This window comes from Danio rerio, chromosome 16 (genome assembly GCF_049306965.1).
Source record: "Danio rerio strain Tuebingen ecotype United States chromosome 16, GRCz12tu, whole genome shotgun sequence".
In the NCBI taxonomy this organism is placed as follows: domain Eukaryota; kingdom Metazoa; phylum Chordata; class Actinopteri; order Cypriniformes; family Danionidae; genus Danio; species Danio rerio.
The window spans coordinates 19696159-19716960 of record NC_133191.1 but is presented as its reverse complement, the minus strand read 5'-3'; the positions used below and the strand labels follow the sequence as shown (position 1 = coordinate 19716960).

Here is a 20802-nt window from a genome sequence, read left to right as displayed (position 1 = left end):
AGAAAATGTCAGACTTGAAATGATGAATGATGTCAGACAAAGAAACAGTGCAGCATGTGTGAAAAAGAACATGTCAAAAACATTCTCCTATAGAAGAAAAGAGGCAGTGCAGAAAAATCCAACTGCTGGACAGTTTAAAGCCAGGTGGCCTGCACTTTTTCACATTGATGAGGTAAGCTTGCTTGCTCCCTGGGTTTTTACATTGCACTTTGACCCATTGTAAATATAAAAAATATATATTATTAAGGATTTAATAAGGATGCAGGATGCTGGTCCAGTTTTGATTTCTTGCCATTACTCTTCATTGATAGCAATACATCTGGCTGTACACCTAATATAAGAAAATTTGAATATATCTATTTAATAGCTACAAAATATTATTACACCAATGGCTGATCACAGTTCTCTTTGTCTTCTGTTGATGTTTTTTTGTGTGTGTAATTATGTTAATGTTAAATTCCAGCGCATAACAAACACCCACTTGAAACAACCTTCATGGCTCAGTTGGACAGCTATTTACCCCAGCTGACATTTATTTTTCAACAAAAAGGGAGGTGTATCTGGCCAAAAACTAGCCAAATATCTGGCGATTTTGCAAGAGGTAAACATATTTTTACATTTTAGTAGAAAATATCATATACACTGTGGAGAAACCTAAAATGTACCTGTCTAGTGCCAGCCTTGAATATTTGTAAGGGGCAAGGTTCCCAAGGCTACATCCACACTACTTCATTTTTGTTTTAAAACGGAGATCTTTTGGTACATTTTCACCTACCATGCAGACTGAACTGTCACCCTATCGCCCTACACATTCAGACCTGAAAATGAAGTCACAATACACAAACATTCTTTAGCTAAAGAAGGCAGTCCATTTACAGAATGTATCATGAAGTCATTGTGTACATATTTTTGAGGTTACCACAGGTTTGAAATATTCTACAGTTTCAAGACATTTTTTATTATTTATTGTATTTTAATAGTTGTAGTCCTTTTACACAGGCTACAAGTGACATTAATCTTGAAAAAGGGCAGCAGTCCTCAAAGCACTTTGCATCTACTTTGGTGAGGATGATGGACATCTCATTCGGGAGTATAAGGCAAGTCATTGTAATTGCATTTATCAGTCTGATGTACTGTCTTGTATTTTAAAATGTTTTAGGATCCTAATGGCACTAACCCACAAGTTAGGCCGCGGAACTCGTAGGCAGATTAAAGTGCCTGAATTATCAGGAGAAACAAAATCACAAGAAAACTTCAGTGTCTTTCCTCAGGCGCAGCTTTGTAGCATCAGTTTATTAACAGTCATAGTATAGCAAACATATCCTCACAACAATTGTGGGAACGGAGTGAGGCCACCGCCTAAGGTGGATACACCTGCGGTGCGCACCTGCCTTGGATCCCACGGAAGGAGCTATGGACAATAAAAGGAGGAACGATGGCAGAGGAAGCCAAGAGAGGACAGGGCCCGGGCATTTTACTTTTGCTTTTAGTTTGACGGCAGTCTCAGTGAGGAGCTGCCGTCACTGTTATTAATAAATCAGTTAAAAACTCCGTCGGTTCTCCGCCTCCTATATTAATTAATTTTCTGTCCTAATTTGTGTTACTGTCTTTTGGCTAACATTTATTTCTTAAGGCATTCCGATTAAACTAGTTGTTCATACAATTTTGATGCACTTTTTTATCAGCTGACTAAAACTTAAAGTATGTTTTGAAGTTTCCTTTTTGCTCTTTTTTTAACTATTACACTGTAAAAACGCCAACTTTCAGAAAGTTCTCTGAACAAAGATTAATAAGTAAACTGAATTTAAATATTTTCATTTGAAATGCTGACAAATAATAGTTAGTTTGTTCAACAAATATGGTGCTTCAATGTGAAAAACTTAAAATATTTTGTTGAACTAATACAAAATTCTTAGTTTTGCATTGATGCGTGCCCTTCTTGTTGGCGCATGCGCGTTACAAGCTTCTGGCGCATGCCCGATTTACTTCCATAGCTCGCTGCAGGGGGTACCTGAGTCTCGTGCGTGCGTCAAAACGAACCATATTTCTTTCTGCGGAGCTACAGGTATGTGTCAATCGTTTTCATAATCGATTGTATATAATTGTATACATGTTTTTTGTGCGATGTGCTACCCATCTGACTGCCCGATCTATTTTACCAGTGTAATAATGATGTGAGAGACCGTGATAGAGCGGTTAAGAGCAGGCCAACGACGTTTCTGATAAATCATAGGTATGTATGTCTTTTTTGTTGTCATCTAACGTTATATTATTTGATATGTTGGCTTTAATGTGCGCGTGTATCCTAATACGGAACTATTTGTTATAATTTAGCCGTGAGTTACTTGTTTCGTGCACGTGGTTTTGGCTTTGTTACATCAATAAAAGTTTTGAGTGAATGTATTTGAAACAAATAGCGATTTCAATCGAGTCATTTGCTTTAATAACTCACGATTAATACAATGAGTATCAGATAACATACAAGATCAGGTATCCAAGTCAAATTTCCTTGCTAAAACGATTATAACATTATGTCCTGTTTATCTGGATTGCCTTTCAGCATTGCGCACATCATAACCTTTTTTCCCTTTGAACCAGAGCCAGTGGAACAAACGGTGACGTGTTTAACTGTGTAATTTGTGTGAAAATCGTGTGATTTTTCATGTAATTCAGTGCTTGATTTGCTTGTTCATTAGTTAGCTCGACGAAATGTCTATCATATTCAGACCAACTTGCTTTAACAGTCAGATAGCTTTAATTTACATAAAAAATATAAAGGGCTAAATATATATTTTTCTTTCTTTTTGCTCAAAAGGACTGAAATATTGACAATGACATAATGCAATGCAAGATTTCCTTGAATAGGTGAGACTTGCTATCATCAGTGAAATTTGACTGTCATTCACCAGCAGATGCAAGAAACCTTTTCTCTTTGCCAAAAAGAAGTTGTTAAGATTTAGCCAGGAAGAAATTACAGAGAGATGACCTGGACTTTAAGGAAGAGGTAAGTCACTATATTGCAATTGCTTTGGTTTCATTCAAGGTAGTAATGATAATGCAAAAAATAACAAACAACATTATTATTATAGGTAATTCAAAATACATCTGTATTCAGCATTTGAATATTTACATTTTGTTACGATAACCAGCGATCATTCTCTGGAGATCGCTGGTTTCCTCTTTCTTCATGAACCTCACTTCCGCATTCCCCAGGACTACATTTCCATACATGCACTTCTTCCAGTCACACACGCCTGGTCATTCATCTTCCTGATTACATCACCAGCTGAAACCTGTCAGAGACTGAGATTTCACACAGTATTTAAGCAGCACACAGACTATTTCACTTTGCCGAGTCTTGTCTACTGTTTGGTGACATTTCTATGCGTTTCTTCCGATCTTGTTTCTCCGTGTCTGTACCTAGCTTAGTTTCCTAGTTTTCCTGTTTAGCCGCCAGCCTTTCGACATTTTGCCTGTTTACCGACTTCGACTCTGGATTTGCCCGTATATGCCTGTTCATACCTGTTTTGACCATTGCTTGCCTGACCAACGAATAAACCTGCATTTGGATCTTACCTTCAGTCGTTTGTATCACTTCCAATCACAACAGAAGACTCGGCCACATTATGGATCCAGCAGTGTTTTTGGTCCGTCTACGCCAAGGTAATCAATCCCTCGAGAACCACATCCAGTGTTATTTGGAGATCGCTAACACCACTGATTTACCAGACTGTTTGCTCATTGACTTTTTTATTTATGGGCTTAATGAGCCGCTAAAGAGCACACTTTCAAGTGTCTGTTCTCGAGGGACTTTCTCTGAATTTTTGGACTATGCTCTACGCACTGTGGACTCGTCCTTCACCGTAGGTGAGGTGGAGGAAACTCCTAAATATTTTTTGGGGAGGGGCAGTGTACAGCAAGACCAGATAACACCGGGGCTTGCTGCTCATTCCATCACCACACTCCCAGCTCAGAAAATGGCCGCATCTAGTCCTTCAGCTCACAAGATGGCCGACTCCAGTCTTCCAGCTCACAAGATGGCCGACTCCAGTCCTCCAGCTCACAATGTGGTAACAACCAGCCTTCCAGCTCACAATGTGGTAAGCGCCAATCTGCCACCAGCTCACAAGATGGTTTCCTGTTCCTTGTCCGTTCCTGCCTTAGTTCCTGTTCTAGTTCCTGAAGTGCCATCAACTGAGTCCCCAGAATGGTCACCACTACCTGAGTTACCAGTGCTGCCAGACCTGCCAGACCCTCCAGTCCTGCCAGACCCTCCAGTCCTGCCAGAGCTGCCAGACCCTCCAGTCCTGCCAGACCCTCCAGTCCTGCCAGACCCTCCAGTGCTTCCAGAGCTGCCAGACCCTCCAGTGCTGCTAGACCCTCCAGTGCTGCCAGAGCTGCCAGACCCTCCAGTGCTGCCAGACCCTCCAGTGCTGCCAGATCCTCCAGCGCTGCCAGACCGTCCAGTGCTGCCAGATCCTCCAGCGCAGCCAGAGTCCACGCCGCAGCCAGCCAGAGTCGACGCCGCAGCCAGCCAGAGTCGACGCCGCAGCCAGCCAGAGTCGACGCCGCAGCCAGCCAGAGTCGACGCCGCAGCCAGCCAGAGTCGACGCCGCAGCCAGCCAGAGTCGACGCCGCAGCCAGCCAGAGTCGACGCCGCAGCCAGCCAGAGTCGACGCCGCAGCCAGCCAGAGTCGACGCCGCAGCCAGCCAGAGTCGACGCCGCAGCCAGCCAGAGTCGACGCCGCAGCCAGCCAGAGTCGACGCCGCAGCCAGCCAGAGTCGACGCCGCAGCCAGCCAGAGTCGACGCCGCAGCCAGCCAGAGTCGACGCCGCAGCCAGCCAGAGTCGACGCCGCAGCCAGCCAGAGTCGACGCCGCAGCCAGCCAGAGTCGACGCCGCAGCCAGCCAGAGTCGACGCCGCAGCCAGCCAGAGTCGACGCCGCAGCCAGCCAGAGTCGACGCCGCAGCCAGCCAGAGTCGACGCCGCAGCCAGCCAGAGTCGACGCCGCAGCCAGCCAGAGTCGACGCCGCAGCCAGCCAGAGTCGACGCCGCAGCCAGCCAGAGTCGACGCCGCAGCCAGCCAGAGTCGACGCCGCCTGAGCTCCCTGAATGGTTGCCGCCTCCTGAGCTTCCTGAATGGCCGCCGTCTGCTGAACTTCCTGAATGGCCGCTGCCTCATGTTCCAGGGCCACTGCAGCTCCATGCTCCAGGCCCTCCGCAACTCCACTCTCCGGGTCTTCCGCAGCTCCACGCTCCAGGCCCTCCGCAACTCTACTCTCCAGGCCCTCCGCAACTCTACTCTCCCGGTCTTCCGCAGCTCCACGCTCCAGGTCCTCCATTGTCAAACAATCCAGGACCACGACAGCTCTACTCTCCGGGTCTTCCGCAGCTCCACGCTCCAGGCCTTCCACAACTCCACGCTCCGGGTCTTCAGCAGCTCCACGCCCCAGGTACGCTCCAGCTGCATGGTCCTGGCCCTCCATCCCTCCCCCTGTTCCGCCTCCGCTCCACCTCCTGCCTGAACTGTATTTGGAGCGTCTGGAAGCCGCTCTTTAGAGGGGGGGCTATGTTACGATAACCAGCGATCATTCTCTGGAGATCGCTGGTTTCCTCTTTCTTCATGAACCTCACTTCCGCATTCCCCAGGACTACATTTCCATACATGCACTTCTTCCAGTCACACACGCCTGGTCATTCATCTTCCTGATTACATCACCAGCTGAAACCTGTCAGAGACTGAGATTTCACACAGTATTTAAGCAGCACACAGACTGTTTCACTTTGCCAAGTCTTGTCTACTGTTTGGTGACATTTCTACGCGTTTCTTCCGATCTTGTTTCTCCGTGTCTGTACCTAGCTTAGTTTCCTAGTTTTCCTGTTTAGCTGCCAGCCTTTCGACCTTTTGCCTGTTTACCGACTTCGACTCTGGATTTGCCCGTATATGCCTGTTCATACCTGTTTTGACCATTGCTTGCCTGACCAACGAATAAACCTGCATTTGGATCTTACCTTCAGTCGTTTGTATCACTTCCAATCACAACACATTTATATATATATATATATATATATATATATATATATATATATATATATATATATATATATATATATATATATATATATATATATATATATATATATATATATATATATATATATATATATATATGTATGTATATGTGTATGTATATGTAAATATTAATATGTAAATATTAATATGTATGTTTTTTTTGTATATTGTATATCTGGACAGAGTTTTCTCAGATCTGTAATGTAGATCTCCTGAGACAGTTAATCGAGTCACTTGATAAATATACAGCACCTCTCCTGAAACTCTACAGAAAAAGAAGGGATTCAATGGGTCCAGAGATGGATACAAATTTAAACAAGATGGATGAGCAGGTACTCATTAAGATTTTTTTTTTTCTTATACACCTGTGTGATGTTTTTAACATGTGCAACATATTTTGTCCTGTCAAACACAAAAGCATGAATTTCATGCTCAGGTAATACAGTCTAATAAAACGTAATTGCAACAATTTAATTGTCCAGCCCTTTTGCATTCATTTTAATTGTGTCAAGTTGTGTTTTGATTGTGAGATGGAAGTAAGATAAATAACAGATGTTTCACTTGTTTTGAGTGACCATTTTAAATGAATACATTTAAAGAGGAACATAGAAAATAATAGCTTTAGTTTTTAACTCAAAGTAATTGTCACATGAAACTGAACATTTTTCTAAATTTGCCAACACAACCATTATCAAATTCCATTGTATGGAAACCACAAAATTCTTTTTTTTTTAAATAAAGCCATGTGGTTTTTCAACAGCATGAATAAAATACTATGCTCATTTAAATGTACTAAGTACATTTTTACTTACAAAACAATAAGATTGTAAAACACCCTTTGTAAATGACTTTCCTTTAGGTCACTGATATTGTCACCGATCGAGAAAGAGCAGCTCTTGAGGGATTGCCAATTTTTCTTCGTAAAAATTCTGCTTGCTTTCTCAAGATATGTCTGGTAAGTTACCCATTTTCATACCCTATTCTACATTTATTAGTCTGCTTGGTAACACTTTATAATAGCTGCACACTATAAATAATTTATTTAGTATTAGCGCATAGTTAACTTATTTTCTGTTAAGCATAACTCTACATGAATGAACTCTACATAGGTGTTAGTTAGCAGTTTATAACTACAGCTACAAATGCTGTAATTCTGATGTATAAGCACATGTATAAAGTGCTCAATGATTGTATTTTTTTACTTTTTAATGATTCATTTGTATTACTAATTTAAGTATTGCATTATTTACAAACCAGTTATTTAAGAATACTTGGTGTATTTAAGATCATTCAGAATGCTTAAGTACACGATTAATAAACTATTCAAATTAACATTTATATATCCTAATATTAAGGTATGTAATAATAGTTACTTTGTATGTTAGTAAATGCTTTATGAGCTCAACTTCATCCAGTTGTGACCTAATCTAAAGTGAGGACTATTTATGCTTTATAAATCCCTTATGAATGACAATTAAAGGCTCAGTTATATTCTAAACAGGACAATAAACAACTTTCACAATTGAAACTGTATCAAATAAAAGTAAATCTTTGCAATTTTATGTAAAATAAAAGTTGAAAAATTGCTAAATATTCAAAAGTTTTCAATATATTGTTCAATTATTATATTTTTTTTTTGTTTGTTTGTTATTTTCAATTTACAGTATGCTTAGATACGATTGATACTGAGCCTTTAATTGTCATTTATAATGGATTTATAAAGCATAACTAGTCCTCACTTTAGATTAGGTCACAAAACTGGATGAAGGTGAGTTAATAAAGCATACAAAACATACAAAGTAACTATTAGTATATGCCTTAATTATAACATGTATAGAAATGTCAATTTGAATAGTTTATTGATCATTTAATACTCATTCTGAACGATAAAACATAAAAACTATTCTTAAATAATTGGTTTGTAAATATTGCAATACTTAAATTAGTAATGAAACATTAATCATTAAAAAAGTATAAAAAATACATTATAGATGCTTATAAGTCAAGAATAGAGCATTTGTAGCTGAATTTATAAACAGTTAACTAACATCTATTAATGTAGAGTTAATACTATACAGGTATGCAATTAACCATTTGCTATTGCTTTATAGACTATTCAAAGTGTTACTGTTTGTATGTATGAAAGTATTACATGTTTTTATTTTCTTTGCATAATAGTAATAACATAAATAAGTAGTAATTAATATTACACATCAATTAATTTTCCCATTAATTAATCTCCTTTAAGGACACGGACCCTGAAGACCACAGCACCAGAGATTAAAGGATTGGAATCTTCACTGTGGTGGAAGATGATAATGGCACTTCTGCATCCCTGCAATATGTGATGAACCTCGCTAAAATCTTGGAGGAGGCCATAGTACTTCAGGATATCACACATCTGCCTGCAGCCTTCGCTTACTTGTTCAGCCTCTTGTATAGACTGAATATGGAACACCCAAAAGAACTCAAATATACTGTAACTGCTGTCATAAAGCAGTGGTATTTTGTTTCCACTAGATGGCGCTAGTGTACTTTAAACGTGCTTTCTTCAATAACTTGTGATTAGTTTAATATGTATAATTTTCGATTTTTGATCATTTTAAACTGCTTATTGTTGACTTATTTACCGATCTATGGCTTATTTGAGCAAAAGTTATTCATTCTGACGGTTTTGGACATTTTTTAATTTCATTCCAATCTTGCCCAGCTACAATACTACTTCCGGGTTTGGCACTCGCATGAAAGTGAAAGAGGAAAGTAACGGCAATATTTAAGGACGTTTCTTTTGTAAGTTATAAGTGCTATAATCAAGAATTCGAAGGATGTATCCCTCCTCTCTTAGTTTACAAGCAGGCAAAGTGGAATGTGAATGTATTTTTGTTCATTAATTACTTTAAAATTGTATGCTTAATCCTTATGTTTGTGAATGTATCTGATGTTGTTATTGTAATCATTTATACAGTTCTACGGTGTTGATGTCAGCATCTGTGTCGATAAGTGCATTAAACATCTGTGAAAAAGGAACCTCAGCCTTCGCGTTGTGACTAAGGGCGGCATATATACTTTTGAAGTGATTCAGCATGTTTTCATGGATGTTGGTGGCACATAATCTGCGAGAGTTCAGTTCATTCATTCATTCATTTTCTTTTCTGCTTAGTCCCTTTATTAATCTGGGGTCGCCACAGCGCAATGAACTTGTTTTACGCAGCGGATGCCCTTTCGGCTGCAACCCATCTCTGGAAAACATCCATACACACTCATTCACACATACACTACAACAATTTTAGCCTACCCAATTCATCTGTGCCACACGTCTTTGGACTGTGGGGGAAACCGGAGAACCCAGAGGAAACCCACGGGAACGCAGGGAAAACAGTCAAACTCCACACAGTAACGGCAACTGACCCAGCTGAGACTCGAACCAGCGACCTTGGTGGGAGGCGACAGCACTTCCTACTGTGCCACTGTTTGAATGTTTTGAGGTCTGTTTTTGGACTTGATGTACTTTGTTGACAAAAGTGCAGTACACTTTAAAGACTGTTTGAATGGAGTGGCTTTTAGGGTTTACTCTGATTAGATGATTGTATATTCATCTGGTTTGAGTGTTTGGACACAATAATAGCTTGGTTTTAGTAAGGTTGCCGGTTATTTTATGTTGAGGCAGTGTACAATCTTTTCAAATCTGGAAACATTCAGTACTAGTTGTGTACAAACTAGCCCAACGCTGAACACGGCTAATGTCAAATGCTGATTTTGTATGCAAATGTTTTAGATTGTGATTTGAACACAGTTAAAAATAAAAAAAAGTGAATTGACTATTCTTGTGTATTTACTTTGAATCCTAAAAATTATTAGTAAATGCATAATGAATCAGTTTGTTTTATTTTGTTCAGTAAACAAAAAAAATCTTGTTGGGTAAACATGATCATTTTTGTTCAGTAAACAAAAGATCTTGTTGAATAAACGTGAAAATTTTTGTTCAGCAAACAAAAATATGTTGTTGGTTAAACAAGGAATTCAACAAAATACTTTAAGTTGACTTAGTTAACTCAAAAAGCTGTGTGTGATCGGTTGCCTTTTTATTTTAAGTTTATTCAACTTTTTTTTTTACAGTGTATTCCTTAATATTTTCTTCTACTTATTCCTCACATATGTTTTCCTGTGAAACAATATCGTTTTCTTTAACACTTTTCTCTTTCAATTTTTCTTATAGTAATTTAGAACTGTTACTTTTTGACCTTATCATGTCCTACAAATTCATTAAAATAGTTGTTTTAATCTTCTCTTTAACTATAAATAATTTTTCTAAAATTAAATCTCTTTACAGTTTTCAATATCCAATCTTGATTTAGGCCATTCACAATAAGATTATGCTAAGATATTTCCTTTACTTAATTTGAACTTAAATACTTAGTTCCATTCTTATTTATTCTCCAAATTATGTATTACCTTATCAAAAGCTTTTTCTCTTTTTTTTTAAGTCACTATCATGCATTGTAATTTATCATTCTATGTTTAAGGACCTTTATGATTAAATCTATTAACTTAAACCCAAATTATTTAACATTCATCATAATTTATCATTTCAAAATTAAACCTTTAAAGTTTCACCTTAGAATTTCCTTATAACATTTTTTCTTACTTAAGAATTTGCATAATAATAATTTATCTAAAATTGACAGGAGTCTGATTTGATTCAAGAATGGGTAGCTTGTTCTTAATTTTCCTTCTGTAATACTTGAACTTAATTTGGACTTTAGGAGCTACTTTGAGATGGACTGTCAGACTATCCCCCCTCGCAACCTGAGACAACTAGCTCACAGATTGGTGCTGCAGTTTCCCCCTCTCTCTTTGGGCTGGCTTCTTTCTTTGACTCATCTGATGTATAGTTCTGGTGGAGCGTTTTTTTAAGTGTCTCTTTTGAATGTCTCTGAACAAATGTAGCTTTTTCAGTCCTCAGTAAATCCTGGGTATAAAGTTCATGTCACAAGTGTCCACAGCCATTTTGCTCTTTGTGTTTTTCAAACACCTTTCCATTTGCCAGTGCACTCAGAGATGTCTGGTAGGTAGAGACTACAGTCCCCCAAAGTTCATCCATACGTCCTCTTAATTAATATATATAGAATTTAGCTCATGATTTAATACATCTTTTTACTCTTTCCCATTTTTCCTTCATCAAATGAAGACTCCTTTTATCCATTTTTTTTCTTTTTCTTGTTTAACAACTTATTTTCTCTAATTATTTTTAATTCTCAATGATTTTTATCATATGTAAATATGCTTAATTTTCTATTTCTTAAATGTTCCTCTAATTAATTTCTTTGGCTTCAGATTGTGGTTCACTTATTTTTATTAATTTATTTTAGTGCTTCCTCACTAGTTACATTACATCTTACACTATTTTAATTTCTCTAACATTTCCATACCTGTTTTAATTCAACAGTACTATATGGTGGCCTAATGTCTAATATAACTGTTCAAAATCCTTACTGCAATAGCTTCAATTTCATAGTACAATTTTAACTCTACATGTTTGTTTACTTTAAGCATTTTTCCGATCTGAAATGCAATTTTTAATTTTAAATTAATTTTTAGGTACAAAAAATATTAATTATACAATTTTTTAACTCAATCTATGTAGTGGCTATTTTCTCTAAGGAGGCTCTCTCAGTGGTCAAGAAACAAAGTCTTACCCGGGATGTCTTTTACAAGTTTTATTCTTTATAAAGAAGATCAAAATCATACAGCAACAACAGTTTCTGCAGAGTGAGATACTGAAGTCAAGTGTGTTCACCCTTTTATCTGGTTTGTACTGCTTACGAGGTCAACTCCCAATAAGGTCTCATCTACAATTACGTCAGGCGTCTTCTGCTGTTCGTGCAATATGTTCATAACAACCACACATCCTTCTTAGGATAATAAAAAAAGCTTTCACCTAAAGAAATATAGTTATCTATAAAAATGTACACATAGGTTTTATGATGAACATATGGAGAACACAGATACACACACATGTAATAATGAGTCTTAGACAAGTTTCTAACATATAAAGCTCATCTAAAAATGAATTTCCATTACAATTCCTTTTTTTATCATTCATTGATAACTTATAATCAAATTAATTTTTTCACCTTTTCTAAAATCACACTAGTTATAAATCCAATTCTGATTATATTGATCATGCTGATTACACAAATCATTTAACAGGTTTCTGCACACATTAATACACTAGAGATCTTCAAACCCTCTTCTTAATATAGTTTCCCCATTAAGATTTACTTTTCAAAACATCCCTCTTCCCTGGGAGCCGGGCTAAACGAATAATCACTGTTATTGCGCTCCTGACCGAAGTCAGACCCTCAGTCACCCCTCAGAGGTTTCCATCACAGAAATTGTCTGTTATTTGCACACTATTGATTAATTTCACACAACAAAATTCAGAAACATTTGTCAATCAATTAAAATTACTAACCCTCTACATTGTTAATTTAATCATAATACTCATAAACATAGCAACACGTTGTTGTTTCTGTACTCTTAAACATACATCACATTTACACTCTTCTCACGATTCTCATGCAAATGATCACTCTTTTAAGACTTGTTACAGAACATACAACTCATGCAGTTTGCTGTTTTTCTTTCGATAGACCCAAAATACATGTAAGCAAGCAAATAGTCGTCTCAAAATTCAAACAAAAAGTCAGATCCATTAACATTTTCTCAATTAAGTAACAGCCGTCACCTAAATCTGTTCTTAGTCTGTTCACGGGTTTTCTTTGTTCATATCCACATAGCTGCTGCTATCACCAAAGTCATAATCAAATTCATCCCCCATATCAATATTCATACCCTCGAAGGGATTTTGTAGATGTAATCAGTCTGCCCACTGACTAATCTGAATATACATGGCAGACAACATAGTATAACTAGACCCACCCCCAATACAGGTAACACCACAGTAAAGGCCCAGTAGATCCAGTTTCCCCACTTAAATGACAGCCAATCTAGCCATGAGTTGTTAGCGTTCTTAGGCACTTTTACGGCCAATCTCATATCAACTACAACGCCAGTAATGTTTTGTTGTAATCAGGTTAATTAAGGTGACACTAGCAGCAATGCCAGTGTTGTTCTCCTCAGACCACACATTACTTGCACACAGAATGGATGCCAGCAATCTTTTCGTCCATCTTCAGATCCTTAATGTGATGGTCAAGCACAGCTTTTTCACCTCTCTTTTGGTTGCCTTTTCCTCCGTCTGATTGCTGCTTGGTGTTGTATTCAGAAGTTACTGTTTCACACACCCCTCTTGACTTTGTTGTTGTTTCTCCCCAGCTGTGACCTTGCTTCACTCAGATATCAGCCTGCTGTTTTCCTTCAGACAACTTCAGAGCCCCTCTTTCTCTCCTACTCCCTCGCAGAATCCTCCTCAGGTGGTGGAATTTTCCTGCAGTGCCCAGCGTGCACCCACGTCGCCCGCTCCGCGACCTTCATCGCTGTCTCAGTGGTCAGCAGCACTTGAAATGGACCCAGCCAACGTTTCGCTCTCCAGCTCTTTCTCCTCAGGTCCCTTATCACCACGAAATCGCCAGGCCTCAGATTGTGCAGTGGTCTGTCAGCTGCCTTACCCAATGCGGCCTTTACCTGCACACAAACATTGGACAACACATGAGACATTTCTTTACAGTAATTCAACATGTCATCCTCACACACATCTGTTGAGGGCAGCTGCTGTTTACCCCCATTCACACCTACACGCGGTGGTCTGCCAAAGACAATTTCAAACGGGCTCAAATTCATTTTTGGTCTTTTTCTCATTCTCATGTACATCAGGACAATAGGTAGAGCTTGAACCCATGTAAGCCCTGTGTCTTCACAGCATTTTGCCAATTTGTTTTTCAGAATACCATTTTCTCTCTCGACAGCTCCGCCTGAAGCTGGATGGTAACTGCAATGTTTTCTCAAATCGATTTCCAAATATTGGCCCACTTGTTTGATTGCTTCATTAACAAAATGGGTACCATTATCTGAGCTTATTTTTTGTGGTATTCCCCATCTCGGCACGATTTCAGTCAGTAACGCTTTTGCTACCGCAGCCGAATCTTGTTTTAAGGTTGGAAAAACTTCAACCCACTTTGACCACGTCAACCATCACCAAACAGTACCTTTTCCCATTGCATGGGGACAATTCAGGGAAATCCATCATCAAATATTCAAATGGCCCTGTTGGAGGTGGATGAGATGATAGTGGAACCTTTATCGCTCTGGCCACATTATGTGTGTTGCAAATTACACATCGTCTACAGAAATTGTCCGCAAATGTAGTGAACCCCTTTGTGAACCACAGTTCGTTCATTTGCGCAACCATTGCTGTTTTTGACACATGATCTTTACCGTGAAGTAATTTTGCATAATGTTGGAAAAAATGTTTTGGTAAACACGCCTTGCCCTCAGCACACTTCCACGCATTATCTTTCATCACACAGCCAGTCTGTCTCCACTTGTTTTTTCTCCAGCCCCCTCGCTAAGGTCTACATATCCTGCAAAGAAGAACACACGTCATTGTCATTATCAACAGATAGCAGAGAACATTCATAGTTGTCCTCGTCTCGGGACGCCGCGACTTTTGCTGCTGCGTCTGCTCTGGAGTTACCTGCAGAAACAGAATCTTTGTTGTTAGTGTGCGCTGTGCGTTTACAAATGGCCAGTTTGTCAGGTAGTAAAATCTCATCAAGCAGCGCTGCCACTAAAGGAGCATGGAGTATTGGTCGACCATCAGACTTTAGAAATTTTCGGTGTTTCCACAGAGCCCCAAAATCATGAGCTACCCCAAATACATACCTAGAGTCAGTGTAAATGGTAGCTTCTTTTTCTGCCATCAAATTACATGCTTCTATCAACGCCATGAGCTCTGCGGCCTGTGCCGAATAGTGCCCTGGTAATTTACCAGAAGCCATCACATCAAATTCAGTTGTTACAGCGTGTTAGGGTCTGTGTCTTTTCTTTGTGTTCTTCTTTTTTTATTAAACCTCCTTTGTTTTTCTTGGTTTTTGATACAAGTGCGCATGCGCACTCGTTCCAGCTTTCCGTTGGTGGACGCACCTGTTTCCCATGTCGGGATTAATTGGAGAGGGGATAAAGATGCCAACGAGGAGGCGAAAGGGAGACACAGCTTTAGTGGACCAGCCAGCCTTTGATTTTGTGATTGTTTTCTTGTCTTTCTTTTTTTTGTTTCTTTCTGGGGATTTATTATTTCATTCATTTGTTGTGGGGTAAGCATTTGTTATCGTTATTATTGGGTTTTCTGGTAAAATAAATTCATTTAAAAACGATTATTATGTTTACTAAGTTTCTCTTTTTATGTTGCTTTCTCTCTGTTTAAAACGAGCTATTATTTTTGAGAGAGGTTGTAACATAAAGTGGGGGCTCGTCGTATTTGGGTGATGAAACAAAAATGCTCCGGATAGTTAGAGTAACCCAGCTGGCCGTGCTTATCGCCGGTTTTTCCAACGGGTTACTGTTTGTTGTTTTTTGTTTATTGTTTTAGTTTGTTATTTTTGGAGGCACTCCGGGGAGGAGATTTATATCTCTTAACTGGTAACCCTCTGAAGATTAGAAAGGTTGTAGTTAGTGTTGTGGATAGGAAGTTAGGGCCGGAGCGTGCTTGTTTTATTTCTCTTAATTTTGATTATATCAAATATGGCAGCGTTTGATTTAAACGAATTTATAAGAGAACCTAGCGCAGAGAAATTGAATAATTGTCGAAAAGATGATTTATTCGTTATTGCTCAGCATTATTAGATTGGCGTTGTTAGAACTTGGTTAAAGAAGGATTTAAAAAGTAGTTTGCTGGCTGGTCTTGTTAAGAAAGGTATTTTAGCTGATGTTGAAATCCCTGAGCAGGTGGAACCATCAGTGATTGCTGTGGAAGCTCAAAGTCTCGCAAAGTCTCACCTGAAAAGGTGGATGAGGTGAGGATATTACAGTCAATGCCAAAATTTGAACCTTTTTCTCTGTCCAGTGACTTTTCCCCGACGGCGCAAATAGAATAGGTTATTCGGTTAACCCGAATACAACTGGATGCTCAGGATAAATCTCAAGCGCGGAGAGATGAGTTGGAGCATCTATTAGAGAAATTTCGTATTGAAGCATATACTAGGATTCGACTACGACAGTTGGAATTAGAGACAAGACAAGGTGAGACTACTGTAAATAAGTCGAGGGTAGACAATGCGAATGATTCATCTATCGCACCCGATCCTGCTGCTAGCTCAGTTGAAACATCTGTAGTGACTGACTCTTCGTCGGCAATTTCGTTTAATGTAGCTAAAAATATTGCGTTAGTACCACCTTTTAGAGAGAAGGAGGTTGAAGCATATTTTCAGGCTTTTGAGCGCATAGCGATGGCTTTAAAATGGCCAGTGGATGCCTGGTCTTTGATGCTACAGTGTAAACTGACGGGTAAGGCGCAGGAGGTGTGCGCCTCGCTGTCATTAGACGAGAGCGTTCAGTATGAAGCTGTTAAAAATGCTATTCTCCGTGCGTACGAGTTTGTGCCCGAGCATTACAGACAACGTTTTAGGGTAAGTAAAAAATCTGCTTCTCAAACCAAGGTTGAATTCGCTCGAGAGAAAGGCGTTTTGTTTGATAGATGGGTTAAGGCATGTAAAGTTACTGATTATAATTCATTGCATGAGTTAATGCTGATTGAGGAGTTTAAAAATTGCATTTCAGAACGTACTGCTCTTTATCTAAACGAACAATAAGTGTCTACTGTACAACAAGCGGCCACTTTGGCAGATGAGTATGTGTTGATGCATAAAACAAGTTTTGTGAAACCTCCGTTACCCGTCTCCGGTCCTTTGAAAGAAAGTGAAGAACACGGTCAGTCTAATTTTAAAGAAAAGTCATCGGGGATAAATACTAGAAAAACCTGTAGTTATTGCCATAAAGTCGGGCATTTTCTTTCTGACTGTTATACTCTACAAAGAAAACAAAAACAACATAATACGGTGGGTCCGTCTCGGGGAGTGGTGCTGTTAAAAAACGTTTCCTCTCCAGCGTCACGTGAGTCGGACAATGATGCTGATGAATGTTTTAAACCTTTCGTATTTGATGGGATGGTGTCATTGACTGGTAAGGCTGAGGATCAGCGTTTAGTGAAAATTTTGCGAGATACAGGGGGATCGCAGTCTTTTATTCTAGCAGACGCATTACCTTTCTGCTCGGAGTCGGCTTGTGAAACAAGTGCTGTTGTTCAGGGTATTGAGATGGGTTTTGTACCCGTTCCTCTTCATAGAGTTTGGTTAAATTCTGATTTAACATCAGGATTTTTTGATGTTGCAGTCCGTTCTTCGTTTCCTAATAAGGGCGTTGAGTTTATTATGGGAAATGACATTGCCGGTGGTACCATTATGCCAGTACCGCATGTTGTTCAGTCACCACAGGTAATGTATCCTGATTCACACAGCTTGCACAGAAATATCCTGACGTATTTGCAGTTAGTGCAGTGACCACCCGAGCGCAGGTAAAAGCTGCGCGTCAGCAGGATGAGATTGAGCTGAATGATACTGTGTTAAGTGAAACCCTTAAAATGGGGGAGTTTCCTAGTGAAAAAATTAATGCAGAAAATACCAAATTTGCCCTCGAGTCCGTTGTAGCCCCTGAGATTGCAGCGTTTTTACCGGTGACGCGCGAGGCACTTATTGAGGCTCAAAACACCGATAGTACACTTGAAAAGTGTCGAGTTGGTGCAAGAAGTTCTATGCCTGTTTCAGGTAAGCATCAATATTATCTAGAGAATGGCGTTTTAATGCGTAAGTGGAATGCACGCTCGTTAACTGAGGCAGATGCCGATTGGGGCACGGTGAATCAAATTGTTGTTCCTTCTAAATTCCGTCCGCATGTTCTGACTGTGGCACACGATCATCTTTGGTCGGGGCATCTTGGTGTAACTAAAACGTATGACCGTATTCTTCAGCATTTTTTCTGGCCCGGTTTAAAAACTGCCGTTTCCAAATATTGCAAAACTTATCATACTTGTCAGGTAGCGGGTAAGCCTAATCAAGTCGTGTCTCCAGCTCCTCTTTATCCTATTCCAGGGATAGGTGAACCGTTCGAAAGAGTTATCGTAGACTGTGTTGGACCACTTCCGCGTACAAAAACGGGGAATCAGTATCTTTTGACTTTAATGTGTTCAGCCACACGTTTCCCGGAGGCAATCCCGTTGCGTAAAATCACAGCGAATACAGTTACGAAAGCATTGTTAAAATTCTTTACTACATTTGGACTTCCGAAAATAATTCAGACTGACCAGGGTTCTAATTTTCTTTCTAAGGTTTTCCGAAAAACTTTACAAGCCTTGGGTATTTCGGATGTCACATCTAGTGCGTACCACCCAGAGTCTCAGGGGGCACTGGAACGTTGGCATCAGACGCTGAAATCCACGTTACGAAAATATTGCCTTGAAACCGAGAATGATTGGGATGATGGTGTTCCATTTGTGCTCTTTGCACTTCGTGATGCGAAACAGGTATCTTTGGGGTTTAGACCCGTAGATCTGGTCTATTGCCATAGTGTACGGGGCCCTTTAAAGGTTTTAAAAGATCAGTTTCTTGTAGAAGATTGCGCACAAAAAACCAACGTGCTTGACTTTGTCATGAAGTGTCGTCAGCGGTTGCTTGAAGCTTGCACTACGGCCAAAGAGGCACTTAGTCGCTCACAAGAGAAAATGAAGCGACAGTATGATAAGAGGGCAGTGCCGCGGACTTTTAGGTCGGGTGAAAAGGTTTTGGCATTATTGCCTGTACCAGGTTCCTCCTTAGCAGCGCGTTTTTCGGGGCCTTATGTAGTGAAAAGTAAGCTAAGCAAAACTAACTACATTATTTACACGCCAGGGCATCGGAGGAAAACATGACTTTGTCATGTGAATATGCTAAAAACCTATTCTGAGAGATCTGATAAACCTGTAGAAAAGGTTTCTGAGAAGGAAAAGCCGATTCCTGTTTTGTGTGCGTCTAACCTGCAGGAAAATGATGATGGGTTGGAGGTTTGTAGTGAGCTGTTTAATGGAGGGTGTTTGAGAAATTCAGAATGTCTCAGTTCTTTGCAGGAGCAGTTGTCTTATCTTGACGCTAAACAAAAAAAAATGATATTATCGAATTGATTAATAATTATTCGATTCTATTTAATGATATCCCTTCATGCACTTCAGTTCTCCAGCACGATATAGACGTGGGCTCTGCGGTTCCCATCAAGCAACACGCTTATCGTTGTTCGGTTGATAAAAGGAACATCATGAAAACTGAGGTGGATTATTTGCTAAATAATGGTTTTGCAAAGGCTAGCCAAAGCCCATGGAGTTCTCCTTGTGTTCTGGTTCCGAAGCTTGACGGCTCGGTAAAATTTTGTACAGATTTTCGGAGGGTGAATGCGGTTACTGTGCCTGATTCTTTTCCTTTGCCGCGCGTCGAGGATTGTATTGACAATCTTGGATCCGCCAAGTTTATTACCAAGTTAGATCTTTTGAAGGGTTATTGGCAAATTTCATTAAGTCCTCGTGCGTCTGATATTGCTGCTTTTGTTACACCAGATCATTTTGCCCAATACACATGTATGGCTTTCGGCCTGTGAAACGCGCCGGCGACGTTTCAGCGATTAATGATGCAGGTCCTGAAGGATGTTGAGTGCTGTAATGTGTATTTGGATGATGTTGTGATTTATTCCTCCACTTGGATTGAGCATATGGCGACATTGAACACTGTTTTTAGTCGTTTTCGTTCAGCTTCTCTCACGCTTAATCTTAAGAAATGTGAATTTGCAAAAGCTACTGTCACTTACCTAGGTAAGCGGGTTGGTAAGGGAGAAGTTCGGCCTGTAGATGCAAAAGTGTCCGCTATACTTGAATATCCAGTTCCCAAAACGCGGAGGGAGCTTCGGCGATTTTTGGGCATGACTGGATATTATTGGTGCTTTTGTAGGAATTTTTCGTCGATTGTATCACCCTTGACTGCTTTATGTAGTACAAAAGTTCCTTTTAAGTGGACTGAGGAATGTCAACATGCCTTTCTTTGTGCTAAGTCTATTCTTTGCAGTGCTCCAGTACTGTCGACACCAGATCTTACGAAGCCGTTTGCACTTGAAGTGGATGCGAGCGCGACAGGTGCGGGAGCTGTCCTTTTGCAGCGTGGTGCTGACGAACTTCTACATCCAGTATCCTATTTCTCCACTAAGTTCAATCGCCATCAATTGAATTATTCTACTATAGAAAAAGAAATGCTTGCAATGTTGTTGGCTTTACAACATTTTGATGTGTATGTGGAGTCTGCGTCTACACCTGTCGTAGTTTTCACAGATCATAATCCACTGGTGTTTTTATTGCGGATGTATAACCACAACCAACGGTTAATGCGATGGGCACTGATGGTTCAGAAATACAATCTGGAGATTAAGCACAAGAAAGGTAGCGAAAATATTGTGGCCGATGCCCTTTCTAGAGGCTAAAGCGGGGGGTTCTTTTTGGTATCCTTTTTCTCGAATTAAAAAAAAAAAAGGGATATTGGTAAAGGTTGCTAGTTTAATGATTTTTTTTAATGTATTTGATATAATTCTATTATTATTATTATAATTGTTGTTAGTTTTTTTTTTCTTTTTGGTAGGGAAGTGTTACGGTCTGTGTCTTTTCTTTGTGTTGTTCTTTTTTTTTATTAACCCTCCTTTGTTTTTC

At 39.6% G+C, this 20802-nt stretch overlaps 1 protein-coding gene and 1 long non-coding RNA gene across 2 annotated transcripts; one reads left to right on the top strand and one right to left on the bottom strand.

Moving 5' to 3' along the window:
- Positions 1–635: 635 nt before the first annotated feature.
- On the bottom strand, positions 636–6014 carry LOC141378072 (uncharacterized). The gene is made up of 2 exons (XM_073925458.1): positions 4335–6014; positions 636–4289 (listed from the first exon to the last, which is right to left on the bottom strand). Exons 1-2 carry the CDS (start codon positions 5485–5487, stop codon positions 3988–3990), a joined length of 1455 nt encoding a protein of 484 aa, XP_073781559.1. The 5' UTR covers positions 5488–6014; the 3' UTR covers positions 636–3987.
- LOC137487839 (uncharacterized) lies at positions 3299–9092 on the top strand. Its single transcript, XR_011006602.2, has 4 exons — positions 3299–3584; positions 6258–6406; positions 6934–7029; positions 8323–9092. It is a non-coding gene; the product is annotated as an uncharacterized lncRNA (long non-coding RNA).
- The last annotated feature ends 11710 nt before the right edge of the window (positions 9093–20802 follow it).

Excerpts from the sequence above, each read along its gene's own strand:
- LOC141378072 (XM_073925458.1), bottom strand. The coding sequence starts at position 5,487 with ATGGAGGGCCAGGACCATGCAGCTGGAGCGTACCTGGGGCGTGGAGCT. Across the intron at positions 4,290-4,334 it reads AGCTCTGGAAGCACTGGAGG|CTCTGGCAGGACTGGAGGGT; the intron begins GTCTGGCAGGAC and ends AGGGTCTGGCAG.